Source organism: Schistosoma haematobium, chromosome 4 (assembly GCF_000699445.3).
Source record: "Schistosoma haematobium chromosome 4, whole genome shotgun sequence".
NCBI lineage: Eukaryota > Metazoa > Platyhelminthes > Trematoda > Strigeidida > Schistosomatidae > Schistosoma > Schistosoma haematobium.
In genome coordinates this window covers 42,017,937-42,043,852 of record NC_067199.1, presented here as the reverse complement: position 1 = coordinate 42,043,852, position 25,916 = coordinate 42,017,937, and the positions used below count along the sequence as shown (strand labels likewise).

The window sequence follows — 25,916 nt, the reverse complement described above, 5'->3', positions numbered from 1 at the left end:
TTAGATATCGGGGAAATTTACCTCTACAATATTTAAGCGATCCACATTGTTGTTGTAGTCTTTGATGCAATCTAGTTATTATAACGGTACCAAAATACTCTTACTGTTCGAATAAAATTGTCTGATAAGTAGGTAAAAAAAGCCTAACCAAAATTAACCATAATCAAAATTGGTCATGGGATAGTTACTATAACATTTTGAATGGTACCTACTCAGTAGTCATATGTTCAGCTCCGAAGATCGTGTGGGTAGAAACCAATACCACGACAATGTAACAAGAGTCTTTCAAGCCTTGCACAACACGAGAAATGGTCTACGGTGCTAGGTCTGATGCTTTTAAAGCTAGCCTAGATCGGTGAGTCAAAAGTAGGACGGTCGAAAGAAATGACACTCGGTGTTCAGTGACTTTGATCAACAATCCATGACACAGGTCAATGGAAGCACATCCACAGTAACTGAACTTTCCATGAGAGAAAAATCTTCGCATTGGCAAGTTCTTAAAACACTGCCTGATCTGCCGTGAACCACATTTTTTATTTTAAACTGGAGATCGCAGTTGTAACTAAAATCTGACACTCTCCTGGCATCGTACGTGCAAGTTGACACACTTTTAGGAAGTGGAAGGATTCGAATTATGCACGCACATCAGCATCCATTTCAAAGCCGTAATATTAGCTAATACCAATCTGGTCGAATTATCAGAGCATTAATGGTGCTGCTTCAAAAGTTGTGGTATCAAGCCCTTGAGTGTTAGAACATACCATCCTCACACGTGTGATGACATCATGAAAAAATCCCAATTCCAAGTGATAACACTTCCATCACTACTGGGGTTCTTCCAGACACAACCAGAACCTGTGATACTGCGTCTCTAATCATCATGCAGGGAAAATAAAACTTCTAGTGATATCGGTTCCAACCAAAAAATTTTCAAGGCTGAACATGAGATAACTGGGAAAATAGATATTCGGCATTTAACATGGAGAGAAGGCCGACAATGGTGAAGCTCGAGAATAATTCACTTCAGTCGGATGGCATTGCTCAACCTCTCAGACATAGTCGTTCTGTATAACCTGTCTTTATTCTATTTTTATTCTATCTTTGGCCTAAATGTGTTCTTCAGAAGTACTAATTATCATATTGCTAATTGTCACGAGACGATAAGTCAGTGTAGACAATGATATGACTTCCACTCAAGATCCTATAGATTTGGTAATCACATCATGACATATCTACAATTTTGAGATTAGGTCTATTGTTATAATATTACTAATAAGGGACTTAGACCATAATTAAATAAAAACAATCATCCCAATGCTCAGGTTATTCGAAAGTATCAAATCAAACCTTGGTAATGATACCTACTTAGACCATAATTCTACAAACTCGCTGGCTATCTCAATAAGCAGCTTAATCACTATCAAAGGTACGCTATCAATCGAAGTATAACTTCTTCATTCATGTCACCATAAGCAACAGGTATCATATTGCGACCGAATTCGACATGATTGTGAACATAATACTACTGTGATATTGATAAATTCACGCCTTTACAACAAACAGATAAGCTCTCAGCCACCAGGAAGATCCATGAACACGACTTCTGGCCCAAAGAATGAGCGAAAATTTCAGATAATGAACAGTGTAACACCTCAACGCCTCCTCAAAAAATGTTTTACAGGTGCTGCTCAGTTGTGGTAAATGAAAGTTCTGGATAAAACGGTGCTTTGTCGCACTACCTAATTTAAAAATGAATATTTGTGACAGATGGAGGATCTTACTGGACGAAAGAAAGATAGGAGATTTGATCAAATAAATCTGTCTGTGAAACTACGATATATGTTAAGGCATCTGTGCCGTTTCATGTCCCCAAAAATACAAATCAGAGTCTTCATCATTTCGGGAACTCAAGGTGAGATACTAAATTACTCTTAAAATCCCAACGTCCTGAACAAAATGAGACCGGACTGTGAAGTGTCATTGTCTTAGGGTGCATAAAGCGCCACACTGAGCACCCTATTGTTCCTAATATTCATCAATGACCTATAAGTAAATCTCACTTTTTATGGCTGCAAGATATTGAACTATGAGGTTTGACCTTGTAGATGTATAGTTTAACACCTGATCTGCTTAAATCTCTAACAGTGTTTTATGAGCAACAGAGAATGCTCAGAGTGACTAGCACGTTTGTGATCACTACCACTCCAAAAAATCGATGAATATCTATTGCTGATAGAAGACCTTGACTCAAATGATGACTATTAGGTAAATTCAGTCAAAGCTTGTACTGCTCTTCATTTTATCCGCAGTTAGCTAGGCATACTCCTAGGCTCTTTCCGACAATACTCAACTGCACCCTACGAAATCGACAGAAATCTTTTGGGAAAAATGAAGAAGTGTGACGTGAAGTATGTGATAAAAATAAGTAATAGGTTTTCCAAAGACCGATAATGCCACTCAGGATTATTATCGCTAAATTACGTGGGAAAGAAAGACTACCTGGTAATGTTATGCAACCTATAAAGCACTTCGGACTACCAGAATAAAACCATCCCAACCAGATCTCTACACTGCACTTCATGAGCCAACCCACCAGGAATTGTACGTAGAACTAACGCCCAGGTTATATGACCTTATTTTTCACTATGGCTTGGCCATACCTGAACGGTATTCAATACGACGTGACCGTAGCCTTCTCAGTGGAGGGAGGTCGAAATCAGCCTTTACAATTATAATTTGGCATGTCCTGCCTGAAATAACCGTGTAGTGGACGAAAACACCAGTTGGGACAACCAAATGTATATGAATACAAAATTTCAGAACATCTTAATAAAATTTGAGAACCATACTGTAAACTCTTCATTTGCTAAATGTCAATTAATCGTCTCAGACTTCACTGTTCCTGCATTTCCATACCAATTGCTTTCTGTCACTGTTCTTTCCTCCTCGATCATCTCAACCTTCTGCTGCTAAACATTCTATTTCTGACTAGAGTTTTATACTGCTTATGTAGATATAAGTAGCACACTCCACAAATGTGCCAGACGCGCTTCTCGAAACTTAACCTCACAACCACTGCTATTCCTATTCCTATTTCTATTTCTATTATTATCGTTGTTGTCATAAATACATTTGTGTTCACATTATACTTCGTCACATCAACCATTTTTTATTCTTCACGCCATTTTCTCGATTGGTCAGAAAAATTCATTATAATTAGTAAAAACGTATGACTAGACTATCTACACTGAGAAGTGCCAAGAGCTCGGAACACTGGAATAACATAAGAAACTGAACCTAAAGGAACGAACCGTTTACGTGAGTCCTTCACGAAGGTACTCCATGTTAAAAGTAAGGATCGGGAAACGACCGCGTGATTAGAAATTCCATCAGAATGGCGGTTCGCGCACAGCAAAGGCCGTCCTATCGTCGCAGTAACCCGTAGGTAGCGTTTTAATACTCAAGCGACTAGATATCAGTCATATCATCAGGCTCATCAAATTAAGGATCCGTTACAACCATCCTAACTACATGTCCCTCATATTTTGTTTTTGTTGTTTTTTATTTATCTTGTGCGACTCTATATTGGTCTAGTCTAAATGAATCCGTAAACTCATAGCGTGTAAAATCAAAATTGTGAATGCCTCACAGGCTGATGTCAAGTTCGTATTCTTACCACATGAGCTACTTCCCACGCAAATAATAAAAGAGAATTAGAAATAGTGGGACTGTAATGAACGGATTAAGTGTTGGAAACAAAGATGGCAAGTCTTGGAATTTGGATCAAAGTCTGTTTGTGCATAATGCTTAGTAACATTTCGAGGTGAGGCTATAAATTATGGACGACATTTAAGCTAAGCTAGACTGACCTTGAGAGTGTCCGCCTAATATCCATGACCAAATGAGGGTTCTAAACTTGTGTGAGGATTTAGAACTATGTTTCAAAGTTGATGATTAACGTCAGGAATCATATTTCGGGTTTTCATCACGAACTGGCATAAGCTATGATGCCAAAACTATTTAACCAAACTGGATGAAAGAATTTCGCGCCAATATCCGAGGCCTATTATCTTATACCTTGTTGGTTCGTCCATTACTTATAGTCTCGCCCATTTTGGAATTATATCTGATACCGTTTCGTGACGGGGATCATAACTTTAATTCCTAACCCCAACATCTAACCTTCAATCCCAGTTCGAATTCGCACACTAATCTACGACCATTGTTTGACCATAGTAGGTAGATAACTTCAAAATCTACATTAACACGTCAACCACAAGCTGTAGTCCCAACACAAAAATCAAGGGAAGTTCTGTATGGGTATTAAGAAGCCTAATTTTCCTTACTTCCTCAGACTGAGGTTTAGTGAAAAAGTAGATCACTTGACTAATTTAAGCAGAGGTCGTGGTGTTAATTTCGAGACATTTCACCTCTATAAGGAAATTCATGGGCACGTTGCCACTGTTTTTTGTCAGGTGTCTAGTCTCCTGTCGATAACCTGGTCCACTCAAGACCGATTAGCATAGGATATCTATTTTAATCATTTTCTCTGAGTGATTGCTTTTATAAACCAACAACTAAAAACTAGGATACAAACCATGTTCACTGCTTACATTGCATCCAATTGAGCATCAGATTCTTAACTTCGTCTCTTTGTATTATGGGTTCAGTAGTTCGTGCCTTTACGAAAGTTCTCTTATTTGTAATGACATCTAGAGAAAAGTGTACAAACATCTGACAAACGATCTGAAATCTTGATTATAGTCGAATAGCGGTTACACGTTAACTCGTGGTTGAGACAACCGCAATTTCTGGAACTATTTCAAAAGCTAAAGCCATATCGATCTAGCCAAGATTGTAGTTTCGTGCTGTCATATATCTTGAGTTAGTCATGGTATATTTGAGTACTGTTGTATAAATGTGAGTGAATGATATGAACATGCTGTATTTCTCTCTGTATACTCTTGAAATGGCATTTTTAGCATTATGTTTAATGACAATCACAAAAATGTATTCCCCTTCAATTTCTTCAAGGCTGACATATGCGTAGTTCTATCAAAACGCAAACATCCAAATTATGTACAGTTTATTATTAAAATCTAGATTTTTTTCAAACTATTGGGTTTCCTAGCGGACAGCAAGTATATCATATAACAACCATGGGGAAAGAAAGATTGTGACAATCAATTAGTGTCACTTATTTCTATACAAAAGATTTGTAGGTATCGTTTAACATTCTTTCCATTGTCAAGTAACCCTAATTTTTTTGGATGTGTGGTACTGAATGCATAAAGTTATTTTAACACTTCACTTTAATGTTCCCGTTCATTTGCCAAAAGTTTTAGGGGTATATAATTTTCTGGTAGTAAACTAACCACAGATTACATGTTAGTTTTCGAATTGAAATCAGGAAGTTCGTGTATTTCTGTATGACTCGGGATGACCCAAGCTAAAATAGACCTGTGACTAGTTCAGGTGTTTACTTAATTTTTTAGGTAGACTATCAAAAGGTGACACTGATGGTCGGCAAAATACATTTCTTTTTTGACATATGATACACTTGAATACAATCCTTTCTAGTTTTCTCCAGTTGCTATTCATCGTTTTGATGTATACTTCCCCTTTTCCGTTCCCCTTCAGGATTCCAGGTGAGCACTTACCTGGTGATTTAGTTTGGTGATTTCCGTAATGTATTTCCTATTCACTTCCAGCGTCTTTCCCTAATTTCCTCTCCAGTTGAAAGCTAGTCTGTTCTCTCCCACATTAGGTTGTCGCTGATGATATCTGGTCAACGGACATTGAATATTTTGAGTAGACAGTTTATAAATACTTGTACCTCTTTGATGATGGTTGTGGTTCTCCAAGTCTCAGCTCCGTATAGTAAAACTATCTTGACGTTCGTACTGAATATTCTGACTTTGATGTTGACTGACAGTTGTTTTGAGTTCCATATGTTCTTCAACTGTAGTAATGCTGTCCTTACTTTGCCAGTCCTTGCCTTCATATCTGCACCAGGTCCTTCTTGTTCATCGATGATGCTGACCAGGTACGTGGACGTTTCCACCTCTTCCGGAGTTTCACCACAAAGTGTGACTGGGTTGTTCTCCGTGTTGTATTAGAGGATCTTGCTTTTTCCCTTGCATATTGAGGTCTGCTGATGCAGAGGCCTCTGCTAAACTGTTTGCCTTGACCTTTATTTGTTCGTGAGTATGGGATGGAAGGGCTTGGTCATACACCAAGTCCAAATCGTCTAGTTGCATCCAAACTATCCATTGTATTCTATACTTCTCTTGAGATGTGGTTTCGATAATCCAGTCAACCACCAGAAGAAAAAGGAATGGGGGAGAGTAAGCACTCTTGTCTGACTCCGGCCCTCACTTGGAATGCGTCTGCTATCTGTCCTCTATGTACGACTTTGCAGTGTAGTCAGTTGTATGGATTCCGGATGATAGCGATTTTCTCAGGTAAATCGTAGTGTGGAAGAATATTCCATAAGGTTCTCCTATCCACGTCGTTGAACGCCTCACAGTCAAGGAAGTTGATGTATAGCGACGAATCCCATTCAATTGACTGTTCAACGACGATCCGTAGTATCGCAATTTGTTTGTGCATGGTCGATCCTTACAGAATCCAGCCTGTTGGTTCTTGTACTTACTTCCATATCTTTCTGGATAGAATGTGGAGCATCTTCAATGTTATCTCTATGTCTGACTTCAGTGTTTCAGCTGGTATACTGTCAGGTCTTACTACCTTCCCACTCTTGATTTGTCTGGTTTCTTTCGTCGTTGGTGGAGTGACATCTACAGGAAGGTCTGTAGGTGTTGTTTCGATGTCCGGTTGATTCAGTAAGGCTGGCTTATTAACGGGTTACTCAAAGTGTTCTACCCACCTGTTCCTCTGTTCTTGTGTCTCAGTGATTGGTTTACCTTCTTTGTCCTTGACCGATCTCTCTAGTTTATGATGTGTCACTGCCAGTTTCTTCGTTGTGCCATATAGTTGTTTGATATTTCCTTTTCTTGCAGCTTTTTCTGCTGTCGTTGCTAGGTCTTCCATGTATTTCTGCTTGTCAGCTCTGATGCTGTTCACCTGCGTTTTTGCTTTTGTGTATTCAGCTTGTGTATTGACTTTCTCTGTTCTTGTTCGGTTTTTGTTAATTGCTGTATACTACCCAGGGTGCCGACACAGATTTACTCTGAGATGGTAGGGATGATGAAGGATTTTACTGGTTCCGTTCTTTGAGCTGGATGGTTCATTCGTGAAGCTCACATTGTTGTTCTCAAGAACAGTTCACGACCAAACCATGCAGCTCATATAACGAAATTCCACCAAAAACAGATTACATTTTTATGCTGATGCTTAGTTAATCTCTTTCTAGTTGATCTCCATAGCAGTTTCTCCTTCTTTTAGTAGATAATGTATGGCTTGAAACCCGTTGATACGAGCTGTCTCGAACTCGTTGAGTTTGTCAGATTCTCAAGCAGTTTGTACTGAACTTCTGGCATGATGTTTTTCCTGCTGTACAGCGCTTATTTGGCTTCAGCTTCATATTTACCACCATCAAAAGAGGATCCAAAGCTATATCAACTCCTCTCTTTGTTCTTATCTCTTCAATGAATCTGAATTTTTTATTGATGCAAATGTGATAGGTCTGGTCCGTTGTAGTATTATGCGGTGAAATCCATATGAACTGTGTATGTATTGGTGGGGAAACGTGGTGCCACCGACAGCAGTTTTGTTGTCCAAAATACAACACCACCTCTGCCGAAGCTAACCTTTTATGTTCAGTTTGGGTTCATTGAGTTTCATTGATTCAGAGAACAACCAAGTTGTATTGTCTCATTTCCACAGCTATTTGGTTGGTCCTCACGGTTACGCACATTGTGCAAACATCCCATTTACCTATTGTATCGTTGTTCTAATTGTCGAAACGAGCAACAGCCTGGTGACGTCCGAAGAACCTCGACTTTTAATACGAGGCGTCATAACGGTTCCAAATGAAGGACCTTCAATTCACAAGGCAGAGTTTAAATGGATTAATTCGTTTATTTCTGTTACCGTTTTCCCAAACTTCTTTTATCTGGGCTTTGGTCTAACAGCAATCCTAGGGGCGAGCTCCATGGAGTTAAATCTGTTCCATAGATCATAACTTTTTACTATCTACTTGAATATTTATTTTCATAGCTGCTTTCAGCAAATATGAGATATCTAGTTAAAACAAAATTTTCATAAACTTCAGAATAATTAGTAATTCTAAGTTCCTTATTGACCCGTATATTTTCTGAAGGCTAAACTATCCTATAATGAAGTAGGTTATTTCCTATAATACGGAGATTTTACGATAAATACATAACTGATCTAAATAATTGAAGTTGGAGAAAATAGATCAGTTGGTTTATTAGTTTGATAAAGCTTCATTTGTATTGAAACCTAAGGATTCTAGATTAGGTTGCGTTTGTGGTAAAATATGCCGCGTATAGCCATTTTGTTGAACGCGCATAAGTTTGCAAATCTCCTTCCTTTCTTCCAGTTCATATCGTCCTATGATATGTTCATACTCAGCGTTGTCCATTCCTACTTTGGCGTTTAGGTCTCCCATCAGGATGAATAGATCCTTTCCTGAGCATCTCGCTATGATTGATTGCATCCTCTCGTAAAGCTGATCTTTATCTCGTCGTTGCTACTATTGGTGGGTGCATAACATTTGATAACATTCATTGTGATCCCCTCCTTTGTTGTGAATGATGCTTTGATGATCCTGGGTCCATGAATTTCCCATCCTATAAGTGCTTTACGTACTTATTTGGACAGCATCACATCAACTCCCTGAATGTGCAGGGAATTTCCTTCGTGACCCGAGTACAGCGGCATCTCTCCCAAATCTATCCATTCTGCCCAGCTAAGGTCTGATGGGTTTCACTTCCAAGTTGTATCTCCTGATTTCTACAGCTATTTGGTTGGTTCTTCCAGTCTCCCATATTGTCCGAATGTTTCATGTGCCTGTATTAATTGTTCCCAACCGAAGCTGCTACCTTGACGCGGTGGTCGGGCTTGCCTATCGTAATGACCCAACCGAGCTATATTGACTGGAACATATGTTCCTGTTGGTTCTACCACGCCAGGCAGGTCGATTGGAGAACGGTAAGACTAAAAGCACCAACTCAAGGTCTGAGGGCGAAGTCGTACTGCTGACTGTGGAGGGGTGTGACAACGGTAGGGTGTTTCCCTCGGACAACCAGCATCTGCAGCGATGCTGCCTTCCCACAAGGAGGTGTGGGGTTAGAAAAGGTCGACCCTAAAAATGCACACCTCACCTTACCTCACGGATTTCCGTCTCCGGCGGTAAGGCCCTTTGAAGAACGGAGCTAACACGTCAAAAACCTCCCACGAAAAGGCCGTGCGCGACCGGCCTCAAGCAGTTGTCCCTTGGGCACTGCGGTCGCGCTCTCAGGTCGTTAAGACCAACACTAATCCAATTTCCTTTCCAGGTTCCTCAGGAAATACCCTTCCTTGGTGTGGGCAGCCGGGAAGTGATATCATTCCTCATACCCGTAAGATAATAATTGTTGCTCTGGTTGTTAGAAGGGGCATCGACCTGGTGATTTCCTAAGAATATCGGCTTTTACCATGTGTCATAATTCTTCGTCCAATTCGGAGGACAGAGTTTAAATGGTTTAATTTGTTTATTCTGGTTGGCATTTTTTGGCAAGGTTGTTTTCTATGAGATAGGTTTGCTGATCCCATGCCCAACCCTCTTCCTTTACTCGAACTTGGGGTCAGCAGTAACCCTAGAAGTGTTACGGGCGGAGTTCCTGGTCTATTTCTTACGAAATAAAATATGCCTCGAAGACTAGCTATTCTACTATATATAACCTCTAAATATCTATAGTGACATTCTTATCGTTAGATTCGTGAAATTGCATCTAAATCTGTGTGCCTGTGTCGAAGCAGTAGCATTGATAACTTATTTATCTGAGTGATAATTCGGTTTTATAAACCGGGGAACTTATCAATGACTCGTTTTGTAAATTTACTTTCGGTCTATTGGATTTAAAGGAAATATATCATTTTTGAAATCGTGAACGAGAAGTGTTTGGTTTTTAAAGTTTTTATAATTGCTTTGCATAAGTGTAAAGTTGCTGAAATAAAGTGATCGTGAACTAGGCTGTGTATCACAGTAATGTGTAAAAACAGTTTCTGACTGTTCAAAGCAAATTAAATTTTTTGGGTTACAACAATAACTATCATCATTGTGACTTTTGTAAAGTGATGTTGGCACAGTTAGCAGCGATTCCTATTGTTTTGTTTTATCTTGTAAAATGCTGGGTACACTGTCCTGTTTACTCATGAAGTTGTTTTTTGAAACAAGAGCGCCCTTTCAAAATCCGGTCTTCGCTCATTTGCATGCTGTCATCGTTGAGGTGTCTTTGTATAGTAGTTTGACCTGTCAGGTTAGATTAGATCTGGCCTTGTATTAGCAGTATCCACCATAGTCTGTATTTCGAACCCTCCAACAAGTATAATTTATGTTAGCGGGACATAGATCGGATGAAAGCACGTTCCGTGCACGATTGTCTTGATGTACGTTGATTGGCTATTCCTTATCCAATCAGTGCTAGTCGATTCTTGGAGAAGACTCTGGAATCTCATGTAAAAACTATAGATATACTAAGATTTCTCTTATTGTGCTTCTTACTTTCATATACCCTTGTTATTTGGGTTATGATTTCGTCCCTGTTCAACCGTGTTCTGATTTGGAGACTTGTCGAGTGAATCGGTGCCCAATAATACTAAGCAATAGGAATAGCCGGGTCGTAATAAGAGAAAATTATATCAATTTACAGCATGACAACGCGACAAAACATAAGTGTTAAAGCCACCAAACAGCTCTGTTAGATGTTCATATTTTGGTCGTATATCTTAATAATTGGTGATCTATTGTCATTTACCCCTATGCAGTAGATGTGGTTCGACCAATGTGTTTTAGTACTCAGCCATGGTTACTTTTTTGTACGTGATTTTGAACAAACTTGGTTTGGATAAATTTTAGTAATCTCCCACTTTATCTATTCTTACTATCAGCTCACAGACCGGTCCCTTTATTCCACAATTCCCCTTGGATATTGTTATGTTAGAACCGAATCTGATCATTCCTGCTGATGACCAAAAACTATTACAATGTTTATTAGATCATCATGGGAAATTAACACCATCTCCTGATTCTCAACACGCTCTGTCGAATTTAAACAATAGAATTTGTGAAATTTTGGATAATATTATTGTAAATCCGTCTATATTCGAATCTGGGGTACGTTGTCATTATTGTTGTTCCATAATCTTTCTCTTGCGCCTTCGGAAGTCCTGTTATATTCTACGAATACGTACCTTAAACAGTTGGGTAATTGGTGAATCCCGAAATATCTCACTTCTTGCTACCGAAAATATTTCTCTAAGTTATACCTTTTCAGTCTTAAACTTTCTCTTGTCACCTCGAATTTGTTGTTTTCAAACAGCGATTTATAAGAGAGCTCAAAACCTTCTGTAGACTACATGCTACTTTTAAGCTTTTCTTAGACTGGGATGGTATGTCTAAAACAAATTAGATCTTTATATCAGTTAATCCCTTTCATAAATTTGGATAATTCATTGGGAAGACGAATACTATCTGAACTATGTGAACAGTCTGATCACACACATACTTGTTAGTAACATTTATTTGTGCAAAAATTAAAGGTCAACTGGACAGATCGGAAGGTGAGTGTTACATCTTTGATCTGTTTATCCAATAATATGTAACAGATCTAGGTTAAGGCCTGACACGATAGGCTAACCGTTTTAACCTTGAGGCTAGAGATTCAAATCGAAGCTAACGGCCTTGGGCAGAGAGACAAAAACGATTCTATCATCTAAAAAGAAGAATATATTTGTAAAATCTCAGCGAATGAATTTTAAGTAAATCCAACGTTTCGCCTGGCAATCTGGTCCAAGCTTTTTCAAGGAAAATATAATCAAACAACAAAATTATCCAAATGATATAAGCATGGAAATGAATTTAATTGTATCCACTCTATTGATGAATAATTATCCGAAAGGTTTTATTAAAAGAATAATTAAGGATGAAGAACGGAATGATATTTTAAAACAAGAGTTAAGCAAGATTGGATGAACACAGTAGTGATCCCATATCGTAAAGGTATCTCAGAAGACATCAGAAGGATTTTAACTCGTCGAAATATAAGAGTATTCTTTCAAACAAACAATAATCTAAGATCAAAACTAGCAAGAATCAAAGATCCAATACACAAGGATGATCAACAGAATTGTGTTTATGAAATCAAATGTACTGACTGTAATGCAACGTATGTAGGTGAAACATCAAGGCAACTGAATGTGAGGGTGAAGGAACACAAACTGTGCTTAAAGCACATTCCTAAATCCTCAATTGATGTAAAAAAGCTTGAGAACAGATCAGCGATAGCATTACACTCGATTGAATCGGGTCATACAGTTGATTTCAATGGCACGAGAATCATTCAAAAAGGACTTAATTCTTACAAAAAACGACTAACAGCCGAAGCCCTACATTAAAAAAAGGATAATTTTGTTGTTTGATTATATTTTCCTTGAAAAAGCTTGGACCAGATTGCCAGGCGAAACGTTGGATTTACTTAAAATTCATTCGCTGAGATTTTACAAATATATTCTTCTTTTTAACCCGACCGTTGTTGCTACCTTGACGTTGTGGTCGGGCTTGCCTATCGTGATGAAGCAACCGAGCTATACTGGCTGGAACAACCGTTCCTCAAGGTCCTACCATGTCAGACAGGTCGGTTGAAGAGCGGTAAGACTAAAAGCAACAAACCTAAGGTCCGAAGGCGAAGTCATACTGCTAACCGTAGAGGGGTGTGACAGCAGTAGGGTGTTTCCCTCGGACAACCAGCATCTGCAGCGATGCTGCCTTCCCACAAGGAGGTGTGGGGTTAGAAAAGGTCGACCCTAAAAATGCACACCTCACCTTACCTCACGGATTTCCGTCTCCGGCGGTAAGGCCCTTTGAAGAACGGAGCTAACACGTCAAAAACCTCCCACGAAAAGGCCGTGCGCGACCGGCCTCAAGCAGTTGTCCCTTGGGCACTGCGGTCACGCTCTCAGGTCACTAAAACCACCTCTAATACAATTTCCTTTTCAGGTACCTCCAGAAGAACCCTTCCTTGGTGTGGGCAGCCGGGAAGTGATAACCGCTCTCATACCTTTAACAGCACTCGAGACCACTGTATTCATATTCAACCTTCCTCTTCAATTCCTATTATTCCTCCTACATCGACTTTCAACTCTAAACTTCCTCCTTCGGCTTCCTCCTCAAGTGCCACCATAGACAACGATTCTAGTGCTCAAAACTCTGTCCCAGGTCTACTGAAACCTCGCTCCAAACTACACATTGGAGCCTTCAAAGTACGCACCCTATGTCAAATCGGTTAGCAGGCTTCCTTGGCTAAAACCCTAGAGTCTCTCCATTGATGTATGCTGTGTCTCCGAAACACGCATACAGGATTCCAGTGTGGTCATTCACTTGACCTCACCTCGGCAAAACGGAGAGCCAACGAGATACACCCTCCGTGTATCTGGTGACCCGATGGCCAGCTCTCGTGGACTGGCAGGTGTAGGCATAGCTCTAAGCATGAGGGCGGAACAAGCACTGCTAGAGTGGATCCCCGTCAACAGTCGTCTATGTGCTGTTCGGTTAAACGGCTCTCTAAGAACTCGGAAGGATAGGGATACACGTCGTTGCCTTTTCGTCGTTTCTGCCTACGCTCCCACTGACTGCAGCTCAGATGATGTGAAAGATGAATTTTACAGAAAGCTTTCTGAACTTCTTCAGAAAGCTAAACGCTCAGACATAGTACTCATAGGGGGTGACTTTAATGCTCAGATAGGTAGCTTAAACCAAACAGAAAGGCATTTAGGTGGATATTTTAGCATTCCGGCACAGCTAACAGATAATGGTGACCGTCTGCTGCAACTATGCTCAGACAATCGCTTATTTTTAGCAAACACAAATTTTAAGCATAAGGAGAGACATCGTCTAACATGGTGACCCCCTACACCAAACCAACGATGGACTCAAATAGACTATATTGACATCAGTCATCGTTGGAGAGGGTCGGTGGAAGATTGTCGCTCATTCTGGAGTACCTGCTTGGACTCCGACCACGCCCTAATACGGGCACGCATCTGCTTGCGCCTCACTGGACGCAAAAAAGCCACAGTAAAAAGACCCATTAGAACCGAACTGAGTAGCGAGGAAACCAAAAGTAGGTTCCAGGAACAACTGAGGTCACGATTAGGTAGTTCTGAAAACGAGGCTGACCCAGATGTTGCTTGGAAAGATATACAAACAGCTGTGGAAACAGCAATGAAATCTATTAGTGACTTAAACCACAGAGTTACAAAGAACCAGTGGATTTCTTCAAAGTCTATCACACTGATGGATTCTCGCAAGACGATACTCTCATCTGCTCCCAGTCCAGACGTCTAGAACGATGGGTGGAACACTTTGTGAAACAGTTCAGCTGGCCTTCAGCTACTCTACAACTACCCTCCATTCTCAGACAGTGTGAATGGAACATTGAAGTAGGTCCCCCAACTCTTGCTGAAGTTCAAAAGGCTATAGTTAATCTGAAACGAGGAAGGGCAGCTGGTCCAGATGGATTGGCTCCAGAGGTCTTTAAGGATGGTGGTCCAATTTTAGCGATTAGGTTGACTAATATTTTAGCTAAGATCTGGGAATTAGACTTTATCCCATCTGACTGATCGCAATCACTTATCGTCCCAATATATTAGAAAGGGTCAAAATCATCCTGTGACAACCACAGAGGGATTAGTTTAACTAATATAGTATCTAAAATACTAGCCTCGATAATTATCAGACGCCTAACTAAGACTCGTGAACTGCAAACACGAGAGACTCAAGCTGGCTTCAGACCTGGTCGTAGCTGCATCGACCACATATTCACCATTCGTCAGGTTCTAGAACACAGGCGTACTTATCGACGTCCGACAATGGTGGTCTTTCTTGACTTAAAAGCAGCATTTGACTCGGTAGACCGCGAGATTCTGTGGCAGTGCCTGTCATTGAAAGGTGTACCTCAGAAGTACGTGAACCTTGTGAGGGCTCTTTACTCGAACACCACTAGTCGAGTCAGAGCTGATGGCGACTTGTCATCTGCTTTTGCGTCCGTCAAGGCTGTCCATTTTCTCCATTTTTGTTTAACTTCATCACAGACCTACTGATGGAAATAACATTCACGTCGACTGAATTCTCGGGTATTGATCTCCTTCCAGGAGGTCCACTTGTCGACTTGGAGTACGCAGACAACATAGTCCTGTTTGGTGAAGACACTGATAAAATGCAGTCTTTTGGTAGCACTAAGCAACAATGCCAGAATGTTTGGAATGTGCTTCTCTCCCCCTAAATGCAAGTTGTTGCTTCAGGACTGGTCTGCGTCAAAGGGGCTTGACTTTTCGTATATCCAAAGCTCCAGTAAGCCCTGTTAACCCCCCATAAACACTTATATAACACTAAAAAGCGGATTTGAACCCTACAACCTGTCGCAACCAAGTGTTCCTTAGTAGAGGATGTGGATGTTTGTCAGTTCTGTACTCCTATTTGACCACTAAACTTCGACTGAGTTTCCGGGGATTGATCTACCAGGAGGTCCACTTATTGAATACGCCGGTGATATGGTCCTGTTTGGCGAAGATGATAAAATGCAGAGTCTTTTGGTAGCACTGAGCAACAATGTCAGGATGTTTGGGATGCGTTTCTCTCCCTCTAAATGCAAATTGTTGCTTCAGCACTGTCCTGCGTCAACACTTAAATTAAGGATAGGGAGTAAAGTAGTCGAACGGGTCGACAACTGCACCTACCTTGGAAGTCAGATCAGCCCTAATACGTTGGTGTCCGACGAAATCTCTGCACGTTTGACTTTTGTCAACTTACGTCACCTATGGCGAAGGCGAGATATGTCTATTAATTAAAGGACGAGTATACTGCGCGGCAGTCCGTTCTGTTTTATTTTACGGTCACGAAACGTGACCATTAAGAATAGGGTATACTCGTAAGTTACTAATATTTGATCGCAGATGTCTTAGAAATATTGCTCGTATCTGCTGGGATCACCGGGTAAGAAATAGTCGGGTTAGACGCAAGGTAGTAGGTGATGGTAGTAAATCAGTTGATGAGATTGTAAATCTTCATCGGCTGAGATGGTTGGGCAACGTGTTACGTACGCCCGAAGCCCGATTACCACGACGCGCAATGCTGACTAGTGTTGGAGACGGATGAAAGAAAGTTAGGCGCGGTCAGACCTAAACGTGGCATCAGTGCTTGAAGTCACTAACTTCTGGTCTGAGCCATGTTGGTAGATGCAGACTACTCGGTTGGGGTCCGCGTGACTATCGTAACCAATAGTTGGAGACTCTGGGTGACATTGCTCAGAATCGATCATAATGGCGTAGGTGTGTACACTCTTTGTCTTCCCTTAAACTGTGAGATTAAGATTGCTTTATATCTTTCTTTCTATCAACTAATTATTTCTTCCTGTATCATATCTTTATACACAATCTTTCTTCTATATATTACTACGATTGAAGCAACTACTATGAATTTGGTGTTCATCTTGTTGTGCTAATGAGGTGTGGCAACTTGGACCGATGCATATATGTGCTTGGTCCTACGTTGTAACTGACTGACAGAGGACGTTCATTAAAGCCCATAAAAACTGTGATATATTTAAGCAATACATTTATAGAATGACCTGGGGACAAAACTAAATATTAATATTTTGCAAACTTTGAATCAAGCGAAATAATGTCCCCAAAAATAACTCCCGTTGTTTGTCCTCATAGAATCTCCTACTTCATGTTTATTTTGTACAGTTTAATGTAGTTATCCAACCAAGCATAGGTTCATGAACTTTTTTGTCAGATAGTGTTATTACCAAGCTCCTCAACCATATTCTTCACGGTGAACTCGATAACAAACAATCGAATTTAATATATCTGTTTTCATCCAAAATATTCTGAAAGAGAATCAGGTGTTTACTGATGGTAATACCTCCATTTCTTTACTACCCTTTTTCGTCTCGATTTTATTTGTCTAGTACTCATTAGTCACTTCCATGTGATTATATGAACAGTAAATGCCTTATAACTTTCTCTATGTAAATTTTTTTTTAAAACTTCAACTTATCTAATTCAGCAATTGGATCATGTTCGTTCAGTTGGATCTTTCAAATTGAACACGTGGTTGAATGGTTCATGTATATCTGACTTGGCCTGTGTTTTTCGAACACTCCCAACTCTTGAAGCTGTACAAAATTTAGCAAGTTTTGTTCGTCGCCAGTTGACAAGCAATAATTCACCATCTGAACATGTTAATTGTAAAGTTGAATTAGAAAGCTATGGATTTTCTGTTGCCTCAGGAGACTATATTGTACAAGTATTAATCACTACTACTCCAATGAATTTAAATCGAACAAGTCCTGATATACATAGTAAGTGTCGATTATTCGTCCTTTCTTTGATACTTGATGACAACTGTTAAAAGTCTCTGTGTCTCCTGTATGCAGTCGTGTAAATGAAAACTTCATGAGAATTAACCGGTGAGCAATTTAAGCCTCAATTAACATTCTGTAGCATTCTGACCACATTCATCTGATACTACATGGTTGTGGCCGATATCATAGTGTTTAGTCGTTATTTCTGATAGAATTTTATCAGACAATCTGATGTAATATGTGACAACTTGGACCGATGCATATTCGTTCTCAGTCGTAGTACATCGGCTTTATATTGTCACTCGCTTATCGAGTAAAGGTTTGTTTACTTAACTTTGTAAGGACAACTGTGTAAACGAGGGAGACCAGCAGGCCCTGACAGGTTTACTCCTGAGATTTTTAAGGATGGTGGTCCAGTATTAGCAATGAGATTAACCGAGGTCTTAGGTAGAATTTGGGAACTGGACGTAATCCCATCTGACTGGTCTCAATCACTGATTGTGCCAGTCTATAAGAAAGGACAAAAGTCCCCTTGTGACAATCACAGAGGAATCAGTTTGACTAATATGGTGTCTAAAATATTAGCTTCAATAATACTTCGACGCCTAATCAAAGCTCGTGAAGAGCAGATTAGAGATAACCAGGCCGGTTTTCGACCTGGACGTGGTTGTATAGACCAGATATTCACACTACGTCAGGTTCTAGGACAGAGACACACATTCAGACGCCCCACAATGGTAGTATTTCTCGACCTTAAGGCGGCATTCGACTCTGTAGATCGTGAGGTTCTATGGCAGTGTTTGTCACTGAAAGGAGTACCAAAGAAGTACAATAACCTTATAAAGGCTCTCTACTCGAACACAACTGGTAGAGTGAGAGCTTATGGCGAACTGTCATCAGAATTGATTGCCTCAAGTGGTGTTCGTCAGGGCTGTCCACTCTCCCCATTCTTGTTCAACTTTGTCATTGACGTACTTTTAGAGATAACACTCTCCTCATCTAAATTTCCAGGGGTTGAACTTCTACCGGGAGGTTGTTGACTTAGAATATGCTGTTGACATAGTTTTATTTGGCGAAGACGCTGACAAAATGCAGAGTCTTCTGACCACTCTAAGCAACAGTGCAAGCACGTTCGGGATGCGATTCTCTCCCTCGAAATGCAAAATGTTGCTTCAGGATTGGGTTACATCGACACCCCAACTAATGATAGGGAGTGAAGTAGTTGAGCGTGTCGACCGCTTCACTTATCTTGAAAGCCTCATCAGTCCTTGTGGTCTGGTGTGTGAAGAAATCTCTGCACGGATACAGAAGGCTCGACTAGCTTTTGCCAACTTGCGACATTTATGGCGTAGGCGAGATACCCATCTACCAACCAAAGGACGAGTTTACTGCGCAGCTGTCCGTTCTGTCCTACTTTATGGCAGTGAAATATGGCCGGTAAGAGTAGAGGATATTCGTAGGTTACTAGTATTCGATCATAGGTGTCTTCGAAGCATTGCTCGTATATCCTGGGACCATCGAGTAAGTAACACAGTTGTTAGGAAACGGGTACTCGGTAAGGATGGCAAATCAATTGATGAAGTGATGAAACTTCATCAGTTGAGATGGCTGGGACACGTGTTACGTATGCCCAACGACCGACTGCCTCGACGTGCTATGTTCAGTGGTATAGGAGTAGGTTGGAAGAAAGCTAGAGGCGGCCAAACCAAAACATGGCACAAGTCCATGAAGTCACTGACAAGTGGACTGAGTCATGTTGATAGGTGTAGACTACCTGGTTGGGGACCGCGAGATGATTGCGACCGATGGTTAGAGACCCTGAATGACATGGCACAAAATCGTTTGCAATGGCGCAGGTGCATCCACTCTTTGTGTTCTCCCAAATCCTAATCTTCTGAATTCTCGATGTCCCTTTTTTCCTCTTTCCAAATTTATTTCACTGGATTATACTCTTTAAATAACATCTCCAAACCCTAATCTTCGCGATTACTGCTTATACTGTTGCTACCTCTACCACTACGGGATTTGAATCGACAACTGCATCTCTGTGCTAAGGTGGTATGGCAACTCGAACTGATGTACGTACGTACGAAGTTCTACGTTGTTACTGACTGACTGACTGTGTAAGGACCAAAAATATTATTTGCATGCCGAATTCAGTGAAGCATGATTTAAGCATGCAACCTGTTAATAAAAATCCGAATGTTTTTATCCCCCACATTGATAATAACTGTTAAATCTTTGTCGTATTCTTTACGCTTATTCTCTTTATATCCGGTTTTCTTATACTACTTACCCAATATTCAGTAAACAATGCAATGCCAATGACTTTGAGCATATAGTGTGTCACGCATATCAATTGTATATGACGTTGCCAAGCACTTATACATACGTGTAACTTTCGATTTGTTGATTATTATAACTGTATTTAATACCATTTGTAACAGTTGGTTTCGATTCTAATGTACCCAATAAACTTTTGTTTTATTTCACCAGCATCCAATTTAGTGTTCTTCGTTTCCATTTTCGATTATTGTCTTCCCTTCGTGTTTTGTCACAGCTTCTAGCTATCACATAGCTTATCGTAGTTTATAGTAAATAACTTTTATATATTCCCCTTAGGAGGCATCCTCCTGTGATTACACATCGACAGTATTTACCAGAGACACCTTGACATTTGAAGTTTGTTACATATTTCACATAATTTCGTAATATCAGTTTTTGAAGATAATTTTGCGTCTTGGTTTGTCAGATCTACGCTTCAATCGTGTGGTCTGGAGTGGAAAAATCAGATTTTCTACTCATTGGGATATTAGAAATAGATTATTTTTATTTACTTTTGTTATAATTTGTGAATCTGTGTGCCCTGCATATTGGATAACGCAACGATACCGCCAATCAGAGAGCAGCAAAATTACCGATCGAACCAGTGACGCATAAAACACGTGCGAGCAGCCTAGGGTCCTGCTTTCTGCCTAGCCCAGCCAGTTAAGTCCAGAACACCAGTCTCAGCCTCTGCAATATTAATCCTTATATTTCAAACATACTGGGTTTGTATACCAATCAAACAGACCACAACGTACCACAAAATAGAAAATAGCATTTGTACAATATTTGGCCAAGTGGCTGTGAATGAGGGAGATCTGATTAACAGACGGAATAATTCAAGAATGGTAAATCTTATAATAATAGTTCATGGATCAAAATGGAGTTATAATAAGAGGAACACGAATATGAATAGTTTAGTCATTTATCAATTATACGATAAAAATATACTCATAGTATTGGTCCATAAATGGATTCCAAAAAATTACCATTCATTATTCTTATCGGGATATAACAACTTTTGATTGTTTCGTGTTACTAATTCACTTAGACGAATCGATGTTGGATATTTAATTATAACGTAGTTCCTCAATAGTAAATCAATTTCTACAAAATTTAAGGATCTTTAGTTTAGTTATTAAACAGATTAAATATATGTGTTGATTACCAAGTTCTTTTAAATCAAAACACTTCCAGTTTTTAGTTCATCAATGCACCAAACTATACACATTAAATTAATACTTCTATCGTTTCTTATTATGTTATTCAACATTTCTTCTTCTTTCAGTTAGTTTAGCTGCACAAAAGATTGCTTTGGCTTCAATTCGTCATTTAAGATGGGCAGAAGAAAATGCAACACATACTACGTACCTAATTATTATTTAACTTCTGACCGTACATTACTAAATTGTTTTTTTTCTTAGCGTGAAGGTTTTAATCCGTATCTTGAAAGATTTTCGGCGACGTTTTCGGGGTTTTAGTTATATGAATTCCTGGTTGATAGACTTGTTAGTAAGTTGAATAATCTTTTGCATAACACATGTTTTCATTTGTTTTCAAGGCTCATTATGTTGTAATGAATAATCCATCACGTCAACCCTTGCCACTTAATCATGCGTTCAGGTAATTTTGATGATCTTTCTATCTATGATATTACATGCTAAATAATACTTATATTTATGCAAGTTATTTTGAATAATTTACTAGTTACAGATTCTTAGAATTATCTTGGAGCCACACTGTAAATATGAGGTCTAGTTATAATACTTGATTGTCCAAATCAAAGTAGGTAGACTGGGATCCGAACCTACAACTTAATGGTCCAAACTTAAGTTGAAGTCTAATTGTCTCTGACTGTATTAGTACCCAAGGTAGACTGCCAATAATATCCTATTATGTGGAAGTGATAAATAATATTAAAAGTAAAATATGATTGGTCGTTTAGCGTGGCACTTAGCTTACTGACTATCAAATATGTGATTTCCTTTCCTCCCATTGATTTCTACTTCGCACTCACTGAGTGTGATTGCTCGTGATTGTATTGTCTATACTCTGATTCTCTATTCTGGGTCGTGAATCCTGGGTCTGATATAACGTGACTAGTCTTATTATGGTATTAACGTATTATCTTAGTATCCCTGAGCGAGAGAAAAAAATATTTTAAACCATCTGTTATATTAGAAAGTATCAAAATGATTCCTCCAAATGACAGTTATCTTTAATTTATCTCTTTGAAGCGCAAATTCGATCCCATTTCACGTTGAAATCTTTGTCTTCTCATGATATCTTTATTGTGAAGTAAAATATTATAAAAAATTTGTTTTTTGTCTTTTATTATTATTATTATTATTATTATTATTATTAAACTTGCTTCCTATTGTTTCAAACCTGAACACTTGATTATCAGTATAACCGCCACACAATAATCAGCATTTTATTTATTTATTGAAGAAAAATATATACGTGTTGTTTATTCTTAAATATATTGTTTATTAGACGTGTATTCCACCTATTGGCCAGCGGTTTCCTTCTTCCTAGTAGTACAGGTTTAATTGATCCTTGTGAACAAGGGAATTTACGTCTTCACTCGTTAATGTCTCTTGTTGAACAGGTTAGTATATGTGTTTGTATGTGTGCATGTAAGAGTTTTACTCTCTTATTCTACTATTATCTTATAAAAGTTAAAATCATTGAAATAAGCTGGAAAAAAATTATTAAAGAAATTGAAGAAAGAGAGAGAGCAGTGCATTACTATTTATTTCTATTTTGTAGCAACCTTAAAAGTATGTACCAACAACAACAACAACAACAACAACCGCATCCAGGCACCACAAAATGGATCTCAGAAGATGATCTGTATGGTTTCTTAAAAAATTGTCACTCCACGCTGTTAAGAATTGTGGATACTTAAGTAAATAATATACATCCGTTCAAGATACCACATCGTGATTTAATGACTGACTGGCCATTTTATGCACGAAACCAGGATTACTAGTTCGATTTCATTTATATTCTCGCTATTACACATTTTATTAGCCACTTATCAAATAGATGTATATGGATCTCAGTGTTGATGTTTACATTGAGACTCGAATTGAATATCTTTTGCTTCACACCTCCAGCCCGTTATCCATTAGGCTAGGAAGTCAATACTGGTATACCGAAACATGCAATTGATTTGCCCCAAATAAGATAAGACGGGCCTTCTGAATTCCACTGATAGCCACAATCCAAATTATCGGGAAACTCCACTCAGAATAAACATGTACCCATCAGAACTGATCAATTACAGTTTTAAATATCAAAAAACGGGTAACCTCAAACCCTTACATACATATGTAAGGCTAATAGCATTCAAAATGTATTTGTTTGTATAAAACGTTATTAAATATTTATAATTGCCTCTTAAAAGCATAACGTATTATGTGTATTGTTGATATTTCTATTTCATCTCTCTTTGTTCCTAATACAAGGATGAAATATGTTGTACAGCTCAAGTACTATTACGAATTCTTAATTACGGAGATTACCCATCACTATTCACGCATACTGATTTGGATGATACATCAAGAGGTTTGTTTTACCTATATATCGTTGTTCTTTTAGTGATGTTTCTTATTTTCAGTCCCAATTATTGCAGGATTTTTCTTGATTGACATCACGATATCGGTTCATTTTAAGAACAATGTGTTTTAAGCTATTGATGTAGGGATAACAATGCCGTTAGGTATTACTCAGTATTGTGCTTAAATTCTTGTGCTCTGACCACTCTGAAATTCATTAATTCACTTCATAGTTAACTGACTAAGCTGCCTGATATCTAGTTCAGAGACATTAGAAAATAACTAGAGGAATAATTGTGAAACGCCGAATTAGTAAAAGGGGGAAACCAAGTAAGGATTTTTTATTTATTTTCTGAAGAAATGACTTACATTGATTCATGAAACGTCAGAAAATTTAATTTTTCTACTCATTGAGATATCTACAAATGTATTAATTTATTTATCACAATCTACTCAATGTTCAATTTATTCGGTATTATCAAGTCAAATCTTGTTAATGATACCTACAAGTAGGAATCAGGTTATACATGTAGATTGGGAAAAATGACTCATAATAATAAAGCGATCTCTACTCACTAATCTCTTCTACCTTGAGATGAAGAACATGACAACATAAACTATATCATGTACTTGAAGTAACTCATTTACCTTATAGAAGCTTATGTGCTTGCATAAGAATACAATGTTTGTGCCAGATAAGGACTAATAACACTACTCAGTTGTCCAATGGTGATTTAGTCAATAATGTTTATTAGCAAATATCATTCTTCAAAATAAACCATTTTTAAATAAATAGTATGAGTCTATTTAGTCCGTTTTTAACTGCCGAAATTTCTTTTCGTAATTCGATATCAAAAGTCAGAGCAGTATAAGTATTCAAGTATTAGATAATTTTCAGGATAAGGAGAATTCTTCACATTATCAGAATTACTTATAACCCGGGAATATCTACAGAGAAGACTAGTCTAAAAACATGATTTTTGACTTGTGTATTGTTTCAATGTATTTGGTCACCTGGTTGTATTCAATTGTGCAAAACGGTGGTCCCTAATTCAATTAAAGAATAAGAATGATCTAACTCTCTCAGAACTTTGATACATGATCGCAAATGTTTCTTACCCATACGAAATTTAATGGCTGTCAACATTAACAATTATATAAAAAAATAGCTGTTTACTGAGTGTAATAATGAAATACCCACCAAGAAGAATAAAATGTTAGTAAATACCTAATGTGTATCTTATTTAAAAACTAACAACTTGGTAGTAGTAGTAGTAGTAGCTTCTCAGGTCCTGCTGATTTTTAGCATTTATTTGTCATGTACCTCTCAGTTCCGTTCATGATTTGTTAACAAATGTAAATGCCTTCATACAGTTTGCGCTTGGGTGTATTAAGAGCATGAGGTTCTTAGATTTTGTGTTACTAGTTTTTTTTCTTGAACAACGTCCCTCTCAAATTTCATTGGCTAATTTTAAAATAACTACTTTGTTGTTCGTTGATATACTTTATGTCTGTCCGGTTATTTCTGCCCTCGTTTCTACCAAGTATCGCTTGTTGTTGCTGAGCCTACTACTTTGAATGTACGTTTATAATGTAAGCTAATTATTGTTCACTGTTGAACTATTCATTCAGTTATACATAAACATACCTTATATACAGATTTCTGAGAAGCCAAAAGAATCTTCTGGCTTCAGTCGACCTCGCGTGATTTTAACTAAGATTGCTGTTTTACCTTAAATTAACTGATATTTAAAGGGTGCTAAGCTAATAGATTGCTCATTGCCTAGTGAAATATATCCATTGTCATGTTATAAAATAAACTACCATTGTTCAATATACATCAGTATTGACAAATTTTACATTAATTTAACTTAAAATCTTTTTATGTTTCCCTATAGAACAATTATTAAAGACCGCCACAAAATCGATTGATAATCTGAGTATTTTAGAGTGGCCCGAACCAGTTGCATTGCATTCACAACAGATAACAGAAAATGGTAAAATAAAATTTGATTAGACAGAAAAAAAAGCCAAATACATTTGTTTTTTAAATGAACTTGCGTTTTCTGAATTTATTTAATGAGGAGGTGGTTTTATGGATGTATATTGGTTCCTCAAAATTCTCGTTTAGAAACTTATTTTGAGTCCATGTGTTATAATTCTCTCTTATTACAACCCAGCTATTCCTATTATTTAGTATTCTTGGACACCATTTCACTCGACAAGTCCCCAATTCAGTACACGTTTGAACAGGAAAGATTATATTCCAAATAACAAGGTCAGATGGAAGTAAGAAGCACAATAAGAAAAACGTTAGTATATTTAGTTTTTTATATGAGAAGATCCTAGAGTCTTCTTCAAGTATCGACTAGTGCTGATTTGATGAGAATTAGCCAACCAGCCAACCAACGTAAAATCGTGCATTGAGCATGCTTTCAGTCAGCTACAACGTAGGACCAAGCACATATATGCA

At 38.4% G+C, this 25,916-nt stretch overlaps 1 protein-coding gene across 2 annotated transcripts; it reads left to right on the top strand.

The window, feature by feature from the left end:
- The first annotated feature begins 3,304 nt into the window (after positions 1 to 3,304).
- ILF2_1 (Interleukin enhancer-binding factor 2) lies at positions 3,305 to 25,499 on the top strand. 2 transcript variants are annotated; one of them, XM_051216460.1, is made up of 9 exons: positions 3,305 to 3,445; positions 11,080 to 11,305; positions 17,258 to 17,552; positions 21,169 to 21,247; positions 21,305 to 21,392; positions 21,442 to 21,503; positions 22,377 to 22,491; positions 23,354 to 23,453; positions 25,342 to 25,499. In XM_051216460.1, exons 2-9 carry the CDS (start codon positions 11,126 to 11,128, stop codon positions 25,458 to 25,460), a joined length of 1,038 nt encoding a protein of 345 aa, XP_051067049.1. In that variant the 5' UTR covers positions 3,305 to 3,445; positions 11,080 to 11,125; the 3' UTR covers positions 25,461 to 25,499. The 2 variants fall into 2 exon arrangements, with proteins under 2 accessions (XP_051067049.1, XP_051067050.1); XM_051216459.1 differs by having other exon boundaries at positions 3,305 to 3,441; positions 25,342 to 25,471.
- Positions 25,500 to 25,916: the final 417 nt, after the last annotated feature.